Consider the following 16119-nt stretch of genomic DNA (forward strand, 5'->3'; position numbering starts at 1 on the left):
TTTATAAAACTTCAGTAAAACAAATGAAAGAACAAAAAGAAGGGACAGTATTTGGGCTCATGGCATTATGACATACCATCTGAGTAGACAACACAAATAGCCTGCAGCATAGATCAACTTTATCTGTGGTCTTGTCATGTTTCATAAACTGGAGCAAAACTGGGCTTGGTCAGCATAAGATACAAAGCCTGTAAGAAAACTGCTCATAATTCACAAAGTGGTACATGTGGTTCAGCTGTTTTGCAGTGTTTTTTAAAGATGTATAGAAGGTCTTATTACAACTAAAGGAGATATTTTTTTTTTCCTCAGTGGAGGATGTTAGGAAAAGAAACTTAAATATTTTAATTAACACCCTCCCCTTACTGGTTTTTTTTCTCTCATTTTTCCCTTTTTTTTCTTTTTTTTTTTTTTTTTTTTTTTTTTTTTTGTTTGTTGGTTTTATCAACATTTTTTCAAATACCTCTGGTGGTATTCACTGGTTTTTGCTATTAAATATGATTGAACTATATTTAGCTTCAATCACCTCAAGAAATTTAGATTTACATCTCATTATTTTTCTTTATGTGACTAAACACCTGTACAGTCTTTTTTTTTTGTATGTATGGGCCTAACTAGCCAAATTACAATTCAGAGACATAAGAATGTGTTTTGCAATAACATTAGGAAGCTACTAAATTGTTGTAGGGTTTACTATATCATATTTAAAATTTAAACATAAATCTCTGTTACAACAAATCCAGAACACTCTCAAGACTAGTAATTTTTCAACATGATGCTCATCTGCTACTGATCCTGTAGAAAAGATTCAGTGTTATTTCAAAATGCTCTTTGTTGTGACATGCACATAATGATAGAAAAAGTACTGCCATAGCATTGGTCCTAGCTGGTCTACTCAGTAAAGACCTGTTACAAATCCAATCTCAGTCCTCCCTCTACCCTTTTATTTAATACAGAAAATGTGTATAATTTTTATTATAGTATCTCATATTCCTAACCTAGACCCAAAATAACAGTGGTGTTGGATTTTTAAATTATTTTTTATTTTTTTATAATTAGATTCTCTTAATGGAACACAAATTGTGTCTTGAAATGATATTTTCTGTTTAATTTATATTTTTATTTGCTCTTAAATAGATAATGGTATTAAATATAAATATGTTCTGTTTTTGCATATGTGCAGTTAGAAAATTCTAAGGTTTTCATTCATTTTGTGAAATTTCAGTTGCATAATACTGCAGTATTTGTTGCACCAAAAGAAAGAATATAAATCCATCCTTGCCCTCCCTCCAGTTGAATTTAATAAAATTATGAATCTTCCTTCTTTATAGGTTAGTGAAACAAAGTTGTGTTCCAGTATATAAAAGTAAAGTTTAATCTTTGCTGGTGAAGCCAAAGCATTTTCTTAAAAAATCCATTGCTGTAGGAACATAGGATTAAGGCAGGTTGAAGCACTGACCTGTACAGGATCTCTCACCCTGTACAACATTAATAATGGATGTCATTATTTACTAGCCCTCAAGAGCCCACTTTAGAATACATCATATTTACTGTGAAACTTGAATAAAGACAGATGCTGAAGAAACTGTGTTGTATACAATCAGCCATGAGTGAGTTTATTACTATAAATCCTGAATGAATCCTGACTACTTCTAGGATTTCTGCTGTCCTTCTTCCTAGCCTTTAAAAATATGTCTTGCCTCTATTTAGAGTTAAGACAAGTAGTCTCAATTTGGCATTTTGTAATGCTGGATTTAACAATTTTTTTTTAATGTGATGTGTTCTATATATGATTAATTAATACTGGGAGTTCTCTTAACAGGGTGATTTGAGTGGAAATGCCATCCTTTGGCACTTGCTGATTTCCTCATGGAATAGGGTTGGCATTCGTTACTTGCAAAGAAGACAATATTGCTTTTGAAGAAACAAACTCATGCTCTTCCAAGAACAAAGCTTTAACTACCCCTGTGGCCCAGCAGGTGAATTAAGACACATGGTTCCATTGTGTTTTCCAGTTTCAGTGGAATGATGAGATTGGGAACTAATGATTTTGTTCCAGGCTGTAGAGAACAGCTAGTCTGGTTATGGAATCAGGTTATGGAATCTCCTGGTTGGTTCTTTACAGCCTGGTTGAGTTTTACTTATAATTTGTTCTTTCTCTTCCTTTCTTATTTCCCCAGGTCTCTTTACCTCAGTAATCTTGATTACACATATCCTGCATTTGTTCTGCTTTTGTGATCTATCCCTTCCCAAGTCATCTAATGTTGGACTTTTCCAGACTCACTATCTTTCCTGACACTTCTTTTTTCCTTCTGTTTGACCAATTGTGCTTTGAATCACTTAAACCAGCTGACTTTTTCTCAGCTGAGGTCCCCCTCAGTCCACCTATGCAAATATTGTTTTTTTATTTCCGTCTCTCACTCAGTTCCTGGCATGGTAGTTCTTCTGTACCCTCTTTTGCTTTCATGCAATAGCCCCACTACTCTGGTGCTTAGTTCTCAGTCCTAGCCATCCTAATCAGTCAATCCAAGGCCTCTCATATAAATCAGGAGTTTTACTTATGCCCTTTCTGGTCTTTCTTTCATTCTTCTGACACACAGATCTTTCTCCAACTTACCCTTTGTTAATACTACCTTTGGGGAGTATAGGCAAGACAATCTCTTTGTTCTCCCAAAATATGGGTTGGAATATAGCAAAAAAAGTGCATTTTTGGAGAAATATAGAAAAAGTCTTGGGGTGGTGATTATTTCATGCAGGTGGAATTGTTAGTGATTTTGGTTTTCAACTGCTAGATGTCTCTTCTGCCCTTGTTGCAATTACAATATTTGAAACCTTATTGTCTTGTGTCCAAGTTTGGGTAAATTTTCATATCATGTTGACATAGTTCTGAGATTAATTCAATTGGTTAGTGCATGGTCCTAATAGTGCCAAGTTTGTGGGTTCAATCCCCATAATGGGCCATTCATTTAGGAGCTGGACTTGATCTTTGTAGGTCCTGTCCTACTCAGAATATGCAGTGCTCTGTGTTTATGATTGAGACCCAAAAATTTCTGCAAAGGAAGTAGGCTGAACTCTTTTAAAGGTAAAATAATGTAGTCTTCCCACCCACTTTCTTTTTGGAAGCAAATAATTGGTGTAGATCAAACTTGTTATAGTTTGCTTCAGTCACATTTGAAGTTGTCAGATTATTACTTGTGCTTGTGAAATATCCTTTGAATTGCTGAGTTTGCCTTTGAAGTTGTTTGAGTGGGTTTACCAACTCTACTTTCTAGGATGGATTTATAATTTTTTGGAAAGCAAGAATCTACTGAGTTAGTATTTTTATGGAAATTTTCGCCTTGAAAAAATAAGTTCTGCAGATCTCTAATTTTAGTAGAAGCAAAATAGTTTGATTTGAAAAACAGCAAGGAGAATGTTGAGGAATATAGTATCAGAGGATAGAAATATCTCAAAAACACTTTTATCAATACCTCAGTAGTGTCAGTCCTTTCCTGAAAAATACGAGGTTCTACCATTACATCTCTATATTTTCCTTTTTCTAAAAGAAAGCTCTGGTGGTGATCCAGCCTAACCTGGCTGTGGAGATCAAAATAGCTTTAGACTGCATTACAATTGGTAGGAAAAGACTTTGGTTGAAATTCAGTCTGAATCATGTTTAGAGTATGTTGAGCAGTGATGTATTTTTTGTTTTGTTTTGTTCTGATTCAATCGGCATTTAAGTAAATAGCCCATACAAAGTAGACTGGCATTAGCAGAAGAAACAGCAAGTCAAAACCCCTTTAGCCTCATGTATTGTTCTGGATAACACTTGAAGAAATTTTCATCTTCTTAAAGGTGGGCGCTGAAACGTAATATTTCATGATCTTCATGGCTTCCTTTCCACTGAATACTGGAGTTCATTTCATAGAGCTGTAATCTGACTGCTTAGCTAGACAACAGAAATAGGAATAAATTGCAGTTCCCACCATCTCAATCCTTAGCCCCAAAAAACACCGTGTGGAAAATTGCAATTGCCCATACTGCATAATTAAGATTTGAGGAGGGAACTTAGAAATTTAGATTGCTTATGTCTACCTATAAAAATGCCTTGTAAGGCTTTTTCTGTGCTTTTGTTAGTAATCAGCATCCAGAAACACTCTGGTATAGTGAGAAGGGATTCTATATGATAGGCTTTACCAGACCAGACCTTATCAGAAGTATCTAGCTGGTAGGATCTCATTCAAGATCTGTTTTGTAGATCTAACTGTGCAGATACCTTAAGTATATTTTTCAGCATGGCAGTGTTTATTAAAGATCATAGGTTTATATTACTATGGACTGCAAGATATGAGATTAATTGTTTTTATCTGTTGCACCTTAATTTGCACCTAATGTTAAAAAGAGTTACTATTTAGTGTGGAGTAGAATTCAGTCACTGGCTGCTTTGTCCTAATTCTTGGACTTTCAAGATGTGGCTGAGGAAAGACAGAAATATATATATTCAAATTTAATTTTTATCTAACTGCTGTTTGAAAAGACTGAATTATAAGTGCTGCAAACACTACAAGAATATAAATTAACATGGCCACCCATAACATGCAAAATTATATTGTCCCATACATTTCAAAATTAATTTTTAAATTTTGATGTACAGATCTTAACAGGTACCTAAACAAAGGGGAATGTAGGTGGAAAAGTAAATTGGATCTCAACCACTGTTTATGCCTAATATCACATCTACTTAAAAGATATCCTTCTTGTTTCATCACAGATGCAATACCAACATATTGCTCATGATGATTTTGTTATTTGCTACTGCCATATTTTTTTAAAACCAGGATCTAGTGCCTAAGAGTTAGCATGTACAGGATAAAATTAAACCAGATACTAGTATTGCCTAATTAAGATACCTGTAGTATTTCTCATATGCATATTCTTGATTTAGTCATCTTTTCTCTAATTCATTTTTCTAGGCAATTTATGATCATAAGACTCCATTTTGAACTGATATTTCAAAGAATATATTGCAAAAGGACGTAGAGCAGGTATTCCAGTATTTAGATTAGTCATTGTTATTACAATTACTATACATTCAAGAGGTCATCCATTTTGTTATCGAACACTGAAATTTTTCAGAGAATGACAGTTGACCTTCAAATCTAGTGAAAACAGCTGGAGATTGGCATACCACTGGATAAAACTAGTTAAACTTGTATAACAAAATAGGAGTGGAAAAAGAAAATAGTCATGTAAGTAAAGCTGCAAAGTAGTTTAGGTTTTAATTTTTGAATTTGTATGAATAAAATCATAAGGCCCAACATCACTTTGCTTTTAGATATTGTTAAATAGTATAAGCCTCTTAGATTCCTAAAATAATGTTTTGTTTTGCTTTTATCTTTTAGTTTAATATTGAAACTAAATTTTAAAAAATCTAGGACTTCATTTTTTTTATCCAAAGATGAGGAATATAAAATACAGCCACCTCCAGGTAAATCTTCACTGTGAACAACAACAACAACAAAAGAAGATGCTTACACTTTTATCCCGTGTGAATTTCTTTTTAATATTTCAGAGCAATGAACATATGGCTGTTACTATCAGCACTGGTGTATTTGCGGCGATACCTATCAACATCCACCAGAGAGCAGGGCAGCTCCAAAACCCACATCTTTTATGCTGTGGAAATTGATGGAGACAGCAACACAGCCAGCTTCTTGGCCAAACAACATGGAATGCAGTTCATTTCAAAGGTCAGCGCATATTTAAACTTGCTTCATTACTCCCACCTTTATGCTTGAGATTTTCATTTTTTTAAAATCAGTTTACCTAGAGGTTCCTTTAGAGACAGAAAAATGAAAGTGCTGAATCCTATTTTCATTTGGGGATATCAAGCTTTTTATCAAATTATAGAGGTGGCGTTTCAGAATATTTCATATCTGATCAGAAGGAAAATCCAAAAATAATTTTCTCTTTATTCAGGAGTCTTTCAGCCACTGGGACTGTTTTATTTATTACTTAATATTGTGCTCCAGTCAATCATTTTGAATTCAGACAGGAAAATGGAATTTTTATTTTTAAAAGAAAAAAATCCAGAGGAAAAATGCTATTGGAATAAAGGAGATTTTATTATTAAAAAAAGTCTTTTCTTCCTCTGCTGTTTTATTTTCTTTTAATCGTATTGCATTAATATGAAGACATATATTAAACACAGGATCTAACAAAAAAAAAATCACATATTTGTTAATTACAGGCATTTTTTTTACAGAGCATTTCTACAGCATTTATCACTCAGCTTGAGAAATTATGGCCTTGTAACAAAATAAAGGAAAAATGTTTTTCTTCCTTTGGAATAGCATCTCAATGCACATATTTTCTGTATATGTACAGTGTATGTGTGTATAAACATGAAGTGTGTATTTATATTACATCTAGCTTTATTTTAACTTTCTCTTGAAAGAAGGTTATTCCTGAGCTGTGCGTTATTACCCTGGGACACAACCCAAATAGAAGGAGCAACACAGCAATATCATTCATTTACAGTTACTGGTCTGCAGAACTGGACATGTATAACAGTGACACAGTGTTAAATTTTCCTGGTGCTTCTAGTCTAGAAGCATATTGCATCAGTTGAAGTAGATCACAAATAAATTATTAAAACTTTTAATATGTTAATCTGTTGCAGCCTCCATTCATTGACCTGAAAGTTCTTTGCCAATTTTAATGAATTAAGCCTTGAAGTGCTCCTTTTGCTTTTATCTCTACTTCTCAGATGTGAAAAGCAGAGGTAGAGTTAGTAAAACAATTTGTTCAAGATCCACACAGGAAGTCTGAGGCCCGGTGAGAAATGGAAAAAACATTTCTAAATTTTCATTTCTGTGCTGTAGCTGTAAGAAATTATCCTAAGAGAGAAAATATAATGAGCTTATGAAGAGGAGGTAGTGCATTAGATGTGCTTCAACAGCCACTATGGTCTATCCTAGGCATGGAAATCACTGAAGGGCCCCCAGGAAAAATTGCACCCAGTTTTCTGTTAGAATGACAATGCCACAACCTTCCCAGTGTGTTCCCCTTAGAGTATAACTATTAAAATTGCCACAGGCTGTTGTATTGAGGATGCTAATAGAAAAAGCCCAGTGAACAACACTGAGGTATTAGACAGTATTTCTTTAAATGGTGTCTTCAATGATAGGATTGCAAAAAAGGGTTTCTTCAGGGTTTGAGTATCACAGAGGTACTTTGTACAAGGGGAACAGATGACAGTTTCAGTTGCTATATAATCAGGGCACTATTTATAGCTAGGTTGATGGGAAGATATTTGGTAGTATAGCAGAGGAAGTCACACTGTATTCTTTGTTCTGTAATATTTATCTAGGAAAACACCTTTTTTATTACAGCCATTGTGAATAAGAAAAAGCAAAAGATGGAGAGAGAAATGTGGGAGACCTAGGGAGGGTTTTCCTCCTCCGTATTTCCATTTTACAACCTGTTCTGTAAGCAGATACCTTTCTAAGCATTCTTATTTCATATGTGGAAAAAAAAAATCTTCTGTGGTACTTAAAGCTTATGGTCTTTAAGCCATGAGGAGCACTGGTAAAGTATTAAAGATTCAAATATGATTAAGATTAATATTTATTCAAACTTTTTGTTGACTTTTAATAAGCTTACAGCATGTGCTATGTGGTAAGACAAGATGATACTAAAATATTATTTGAAAAATAAACCTGTAAAACATGATAAAACTTGTTGTGACTAAAAATCCTAGGTAGTCAGGAGAATTAATATTGCAGTTAGGAGTTTAGCTCCTATTTTAGGTTCCCATATGACACAGCATTTGAAGCACATACTTGAGTTTAATCCTTTTCAGAAAAAAAATCCTAATTATGTACCTAAGTAAAATAGGATCTAAACATAACTTTAAGTGCTTTACTGGATAAGTCTGGGCTACTGAATAGGGCTCTTGGTGAAGAAACAGTTTTGTATGAGAAAAGTGACATCAAAGACTGAAAATGCTATCTTTTAAATATGCTACTGTCACCACAGGAAACAGACTCCTGTAGAAATGGTAATTATGTGTAACTGTGACATCCTTGCTTCAGCATTTTAGCTGCAATTTAGAGATGCAGTTTAAAGGCCTAACTTCCCTTTGGCATTAGAGTTCACTTTTACTATGATACAGTGGATAAAGGCAGTGAGTTAAGTGTGTTGCATTGGAATTTTTTCTCTCATTAAGTGCTGTTACTTATTAATATGAGGATGCTTGGCAACAAAGTAGAAAAATTGAAAGTGTGAAAAAGGCTACCAATTAGGTATCACACTGGAATACACTCTTGAATGGCATTTAGTGTATGAAATCCAAAATGGTAAACTTTTGACATCGGTTGCAATAGTATTTCATTTCACATTCTGTACCAGCTCTAACTTATGAATGAAAATAGTGTGGTGAAGAGGTTTGTTAAAACTTACTGTTATGATTTCTCTTAAACTCAAAACTACTGACTGAAAGTTTCTGAAAATCAAAACACTTATTAGAAACTGTGAAGATACCCCCAGCATGTAGTAGAATCTCATCAGTTCAAACATAATCAAAATATTTTGCAAAGGAATGCTTACTTTGGTTGTAAGTTTTACATTTCTAGGTGATAGCAATACCCTTAGTAAAGTTTAGAGAAGACAGCAGATATTAAATATAGCTATATATCAGAGGTATACATTAGGATCAAATGTATGTTAGTATTCTTTCACTCTGTTGAAATTTGAGTGAATCAAATTTCTTTGTATTTATCACTGTTGTAATGTAGACTGTACACAAGTCTAAAAGTCTTTGCTTAAAGCTCACTGTTTAATTGCTGAACCAGTTTTCAAGACTTTGGTAAATACATTTATATACATATGTGTGTGTATAAATAAACAAACAAACTAATATATACACACACACACACATAAGTGTAATGCATACATGAGTGTGCGTTTGGACACACACAAGGTGTATATACTTATCTAAGTGTATAAATGCAGGTATGTTACAAGTTTAATTTTCAACAGTTTCCTAGATATATTGGGTATTTCTTTCTCATCAGCAAAACTCTGGAAAGTGTGATATAAAAGATACATGGTGCTTGAGTACTGTATCTAAGAATTTGTTCTTGAAACACTGGGAAAACCTGCAGTGAAGTTCAAGGTCTTGATATTCCTAAACTTGTACAGAAACTTCAAGCAAGTATTGGATTTAAAAAAATGAAGATTTGAAATGAATTATTCTGATCATGAGTCAAAAATTGATTGTATGTCTGTATATATATATATTCAGAAGGTAAAGTCAAGATGGGCAGCAAACCCCACTTTTAATAAAAATGGGTTTAATACAGATACTTTCTAGAAATGAAAGCAAGATTGCTGAATGACATTTTGACTGTGAGCAAGGTTAGTTTCATATTTCTCTCCCTATTTTTTCTTTCATATCTTCTTTTTATTTCTTTTTATTTTTAATTACCATTTCTCTTTGATTCTTTTTTTTTTTTTAATTTCCTTTTCCAGTCCAGAGAAGTTTTTAGTGGTTTCATTATAATTTCTGTTTCCCAAAGTATATTTTTCTTATTAAGCTTTCCTGGATATTTTGCAAGCTGCAAGCAGAGAAGATATAACATAATGTTTCTCAGTGTATTTATTACTTTTATTTTATGATATATCCCTTCAAAATTGTACCTTTAAAAGTCAAAATATACAAAATCTAAGGAAACTGTGGAAATGCTTCTTGCTGAGCTGGATATGGATTTAATAGATCCCATTCAAGAATGACTGTTAATTTAAATTACCTATCTCTATGGGCAACTTTTTTTGAATTGGTTATTTCACTTTTAAGTTTTACAGCACACATTTATTGGATTGTATTTTCTCGGAGTTGTTATGGGATGGGCATTTGTCCTCATTACCCCCCTACTCTACTACTTTTAGTTATATAGAAAGAATATCTTACATTTAAATTACTACTTTAAAATTTATTTTCTCCATGTGTGCTTGATATACCAAGCTTTTTAAATGGGAAAAAATATATTTGTTATGGGTTTTGATTATCAGTATAGTTAATTCCTTTGCCTTGGACTCATGTGCAAGAAAATCTAGAATTTTTTTAGAAGGAGGAGGATTCTGGAATTGTGAGAGATTCTTCTGTTACTCCTCTCTCTGCCATCCTGTGAAGATACTGAAGTGTCCAGAAAGTCTTCTTGGTTCCACTTTGGCAAAATGAGGAACAATCCCTCACTTTGAGACTTCACACTGAAGTCTAAAATAGTAGTGACTGGGTGGTGCTGTTTGTTAACACAGCTGATGAATACATGATGATTTGAAAAGACCATAAAGGTTTTTAAGACATATTACAGAATGAACTTTCATTGTTTTTCATTTGTTTACATATGTGATCATAGAATATTCCAGGCTGGAAGGGACACACAAGGATCATCTAAATCCAACTTCTGGCCCTGCACAGGACAGTCCCAAGAGTCACACCATGTACCTGAGAGCATTGTCCAAACATCTGATGCTGTGACCACTTCCCTGAGGATCATTGCAGTGCCTATGTGCCCTCTGGGTGAAAAAACTTTTCCTAATATCTATCCTAAATGTTATAGATGATGTTTTCTTTAGCATGGCAATTACTAATTCATCCTATTTTTGTTAGAAGAAATTATACTTTCCTCAAATATTCTGCTTCTGGAGTCATGTTTACTTTCAAAGAAAGTCACATTAGTCTATCTATAACATAAAATTAATACCCTGTTCAGCCAGTTATTGCATCATTATTATTTGGTACAAGTGTAAAGTGGCAGCATCTGTTCTTGTAATCTCAGCTGAAAACCTTCTAGAATATTTTGACCATTGTGAGCTGTAGATTCAGAAGGAATATGCATCTTTCCCATGGTTTTGTCTGTGCTGTGCATTGCTATTCAGTTGTGTATGTGGTAAGTTAATGTATTCACCCTTCTACTAGGTGAATGCTCCTATTCTTGAGAAGGGCTTACAAAAAGGCAGAGAATTATGAGCACTCATTAGTTATTACCAATTTATGTTAATATAAAAGGAAAGTAATCGTTTAATTGTTCTGATTGAAATGATAGGCATGATTCACAGGAGATGTAAATTGGTATAGTCCTATTTAAATCGATGATACTATACTGATATGTGCCAGCTGAGAATCAGGTCCCTCATCTTTATCTGAATAATTTAATGGTAGGCTGACCAGACCATTAGAAAATACAGTTAATAGAACAATCCCATATTGAAACTGGAATGTAATATTAGATTAATTTTTAAAATTTCTATTCCTCTCTATTGTCCTGTTTAGTAGACAGGTCTTAGGTCAAGTTTAAGATTTGAAGTTGCTGGCGTAATGGTACATTCAGCAAACAACCTTAGTTGTTAGGGCCACATAGGCTCAGTTGCCTGGGAAGATATTGAATATCTCCAAGAATGGAGATTCCACAGCCAGTCTGGGTGGCCTGTGTCAGTGCTTGGTCACTCTCACAGTGAAAAGAGTGTTTCTTGTTGATTCAGGATATTTGCATTTCATTTCAGTTCAGGATGTCTGTCCTGCTTCTTGTCCTGTTGTGGGACACCACTGAAAAGAGCCTGATCCTCTCTTTTACATTTCCTCACTTCACATATTCCCTCTGAGCCTTCTCCCCTCAGGGCTAAGCAGTCCAAGCTCTTTCAGCCTTTCCTTGTAGGAGAAATACCCACTCCCATCATCATCTTAGTGGCCCTTCACTGCAGGCTGACCAGTAGCTCCACATGTCTCTTGTACTGAGGAGCCCAGAGCTGCAGTGCTCCATGTATGGCATCATCAGTCTCCTTACCCAGAGTTTTCAACCCTTCTTCCAAATTCTCTTTTTCTGTCCAGCAAACCAAAGTTTCTTGGGTTTTTCCAGCTCTGGTTAGCACAGCCATTCTGTATATTGGTAAGATCAATTAATTTTAAGGACACATTTAATAGCTTTAATACCTTTAATAGCAAATGATGGAGAATAAAGTCCATAAGTCCCATTTGCTGCTGTTTATGGGGAGACAATACTAGTGAAAATACAAATCAAATTTTAAAGGGGAAATTTGGACAGTGGTGAGGAGAGATTGCAGTGGTGTTGAGAGGGTAGTAGCTCAGAAAAGTTAATGCTTCTTTGGAAATGTTGATTGAAATAATAGTATAAATGTGATGTAATATTTTGTTTAATATTAAACTGCTTTAAGCTAAGTAGAATTTACAATGATAAGATAGATATTTTTATTACTCCTTTGACTTGTGTACTCAGAGAGTTTTCTATATGTGGATTGCTCTTTCTTTCAATCAAAAGGTTTCCAAATGCAGTGTGACCTGTCAGAGTCTGTATATAGACAAAAAGAAGCAGCAGGCAAATTAGGATTTTGCAGGTAGGAGTGCAATAATAGGTAAGGATGAAAATATTTCAGCATCAACAGACATGAAAGTTTTCTAGATAAAAAATCCAGTAATAAGTATAATCTTCTACACCTTAAATCATCATCATCACCACCATCATTCTCAATAAGGCTTTCTCAAGAATTCTGCTATGCAAGATAACAGCTGGGATTATCCAGCATTTCAGTGCCAGGGAAGAGATGACTATGACATGAACACAAAATGTCAGTGTACTTGCAGGTATTACTACTTTTTCTCATGGACTGTGGTAACTTTTGCTTTGCAGTAGATGACACAGTGCCAGTGTGAATTGAGAGTTTGTCACTAGGAATATATAGGACATGTCTGTAGGTATGTAGGAAGAAAAAGAAACAAAAGAGCCAAGAAACCTAAAAGGTTTTCCTTGGCATTGGTTTTCATATGCTGAAATCCTCCTGGAGAGCCTCAACTGTTTTCAGCATCACCTGAGAAAGCTTTTTTGCAGTCAGGATCAAAGCTATGTTTGTCTTTTTTTGGCATATGTTAGCATCTTCAAAGATTTGCATCACTCCTGATCTGTGTTTCTAATCAGTGTCTGTGTCTGAGTGTGCATACTGCAGCATGCACAGGCATGCACATACAAGCAAAGGAGTACCTGTGTACAGCTTTACTTGCACTTTTTTTGGGGACTAGCACAGCTTTGTGTGCCCTCTCTACATGTGATTAAATATTAATTAGGCTTCTAATATAAGAAACTGAGTTCACAGGCCTGAGTACCACATAAATAATGCATGAGGTACCCGAAGGCTCAGCCCGAGAAGCTGATTGGCCACCTTGGATTTGTATAATTATGAAGTTTCATTATTAACAGTGGAAGCAGTGGAGAGATTTGCTTAGCTTGAGGGACTTTGAAAGCATAAGCTGTCTCATTAGGGAAAAAAGGGAGTAAGGCATAATATGCAAACTTGTTAGTAAAAAAAAAAAAAAAAAGGAATAAAAATTAAGCATAGCTGTTTAACAGGAGTATTTTCTAAGTTTATAAAAGGACTGAAATTCAAATAGGTGAGCTCTATACTACAGCTGTTTAGCAGGGTTTTTTTGTAAGAGCTTTTGGTTAAAAGCTTTTGTTCTTGGTATAAAACAATCTTTAATATTTTACTGAAAAATCCACAGGTAGCTTAATGGGTTCTGCAAAGTGAGAGGTACGGAGGTGAAAGAGAAAGAACACAGTCCAGGGTTCTTGCTAGAATGTGTGTTGTGCATGCAATTAAATCTCAAGGTCAAACAATTTACAGACAATTACTTTTCTAACATCTCCAGAAATGCCTGCTTACACGTCTTTAATTTTAAATGATACTGATATTCCAATTCTCCCCAAAGGTTAATGCTGACTAAATCCAGCTGTGACCTGACACGATGCGACAGCACAGTGCCTAATTATCCTCTGGATAGTCATTTACTTTAAACCATTAAAGAAATAGGCTGAGAGGAAGATTTAGGACCCAGAAAAAATGTTAGCCTGACTTCTTTCTTCTTGAGGATGGGATGGGCTGAAAAATAAAAATAAAATCCTGCTAAATGTTAGCCATTTGCTTTGATGGCAGAAAATTGTTCATCCCACTCTGTTTTTTTACAGGTTAAATTGCTAACTAGTTCATTTTATCCATTGCCTACGGCTGGCGCTAAATGTCAGTGACAAATTTTGTACTTGTCTTGAAGAATGAATTAAGTTATGCACAAAAGCTATAGTGCTTTTTTTAAGATGAGTGAATTGCAGAGAGGAAAAAAAAGTTGCTCATTTGAAAAAGGATTATTTCGATTAAAGGCCTTTTCTATTGTAGTGGAAGACAGGTAGTGGTTTAAGATAATTCTGACAGTTTACCTCCCACAGAGGCTGCAGTCCTTTACTAGGAATTTCTTTAAGAGCACTTGCATCAGATTATGCACTATGATTGTTATTGTAAGACCATTTGTGACAGTAAAGGGGGGGAACAATTACAGAAAATGGCAACTATTATTCATTAGCTAAGGTAAAACTGGTCTTTTTTCAGTGAGGTCAGCATTCCGTCACCGTCAGAAAACCTTTCTATGGTTTGTAGCAGTGGCAATTAAAAACCCCCTAAGTACTGTCTGCCAAATATTGGTGAGAAGGAGCAGCTCATTCAGAAATTTCTATTGAGAAGACCTGGCACAGTCTTCACAATCCCTCTGGTTTTCAGTTGTCTGGCTCTGGTAGCACCCCATAATCTCTGAGCAAATCGTTTACCTAAGAATGGTTGTTACCGTCAGTGTTTGAAACTACTGGTTTACTGTCTGTAAGCTTGGCCTAAGGGAACTCTATGTGTTTGTATTTGATTTGATTTAATTTTATTTTCATGTGCACTCTATCTGTTTATTGAAAATCTAAAGGGAGCTTAAAGTTAAGACTAGACTTTGAAGCTATGTGTCTTACGGGGTCTTCATTAGAAAGTCTAGATCTCTCACATTGCTGAGGTGGTATAACTGTTGTTCTGTTGTATTTATAGTGCTTAATTTGGGCTATAGACAGTTACTACTACAGGTCAAAAATTGTTTTTGCTTAATTTTTTTGTATTATGGGAGTGTCTGGTTTTCCAACTATAAGCAGAATACCATTGTGTTGTGCACTGTAAAAAAACACAGATTTGAAATAAATGTTTTTAGTGGCACCCACAGGTTTTGGCACATACCTTTCTTCTCTCACTGTGTGCATAAATATTTTCACTGATACCAGCTGTAGAAAGTGGTATGGTAAATGCTAATCTCAGTACAGTCATAGCAGTCACAAATGGAAGTTAGATCTGTAATTTCAAGTTGAAAGCTGAAATGAAAAATCTAGTGATTATGCACTACTGCCCTAAGCTACTTCTTTCTTTCTTCTCTACCCTCATTCTCAGGCAAAGGGATAAGGTTTCCTCCCAAGGAGAAAGAAAAATACAGATTATCAGTTTTCTGGTGATAACATGCAACTCCTGAAGACCGTCTGGCTCTAAAAAGCAATACATTCTGGGATACATCTCACCTAACTTTGGATGTAAAAAACATAGATGTCTCAGTTTCAGCTAATTATTTTTGCCCCTGTTCTACTGAGGAGAGAAACAGGTATGACCAGATGCATTCCATGTAATTTCAGAGTTCTGTTTAGGATGAGATGAATTGTACTCTGAGCTGCTTGGTTCTTTCTGTTAACTCTAAAGAGAAACCCAACTTGGTTGCAGTTTTAGATTACCATGTTTGGGCATCACACTAATGATGATTTTCCCATTCCTTAATTTTTCACCTCTGGCTTGCCTGATTGCTCTTGAAGAATTTATTTCCACTCCATACACATGAAATAGCATCCCTCAAAACTTTATAAAGTGTATTTTAAGCTGTATTTTTTCCATTTGTAAATGCCCACGCTTTTGACCTTCCCTTTGATAAGATAGTTGGAGCACCTTTGATCCCATATTTTTGCTTTTTTTTAAGATCTTGCATCACTTATGTGGTTTGCTTATAAGTTTTGTACTTCACACATTCGTTGCAGTGCGAGTAAGTGTTACAAGAGTGGTCTCACCGAAATTTTGCACACAGAAATTTTGCACACAGAGGTATACTATACTTTGCTTCCATTTTGTGATATATGAAAATCTTGTTAGTGACAAAACACTACATGAAGACATTAAATTATACTGAGACAGATATGTATAATTTCCAGTAATATTGCTTTTCAAAGAAAATTT

General features: G+C 34.7%; 1 protein-coding gene across 24 annotated transcripts in view; it reads left to right on the forward strand.

The window, feature by feature from the left end:
• The window catches only part of LOC144246068 (uncharacterized), a 198336-nt gene that overhangs the window by 35285 nt on the left and 146932 nt on the right, over positions 1–16119 (forward strand). For 16 of the 24 annotated variants that reach the window (XR_014953689.1, XR_014953688.1, XR_013339739.2 and 13 more), the window contains one exon: positions 5549–5726. The exons of 6 other annotated variants lie outside the window; for them this stretch is intronic. Coding sequence is in view for 12 of the 18 variants with exons in the window: in XM_085574902.1 (XP_085431028.1) it covers positions 5549–5726 (178 nt within the window). In the remaining 6 variants the exon portion in view is untranslated. Of the gene's footprint in view, positions 1–5548; positions 5727–15294; positions 15500–16119 lie in introns of all 24 variants that reach the window. 2 more of the 24 variants (XR_014953691.1, XR_013339740.2) reach the window with 1 other exon arrangement.

Source organism: Lonchura striata, chromosome 3 (assembly GCF_050655825.1).
Source record: "Lonchura striata isolate lonStrDom1 chromosome 3, ASM5065582v1, whole genome shotgun sequence".
Lineage (NCBI taxonomy): Eukaryota > Metazoa > Chordata > Aves > Passeriformes > Estrildidae > Lonchura > Lonchura striata.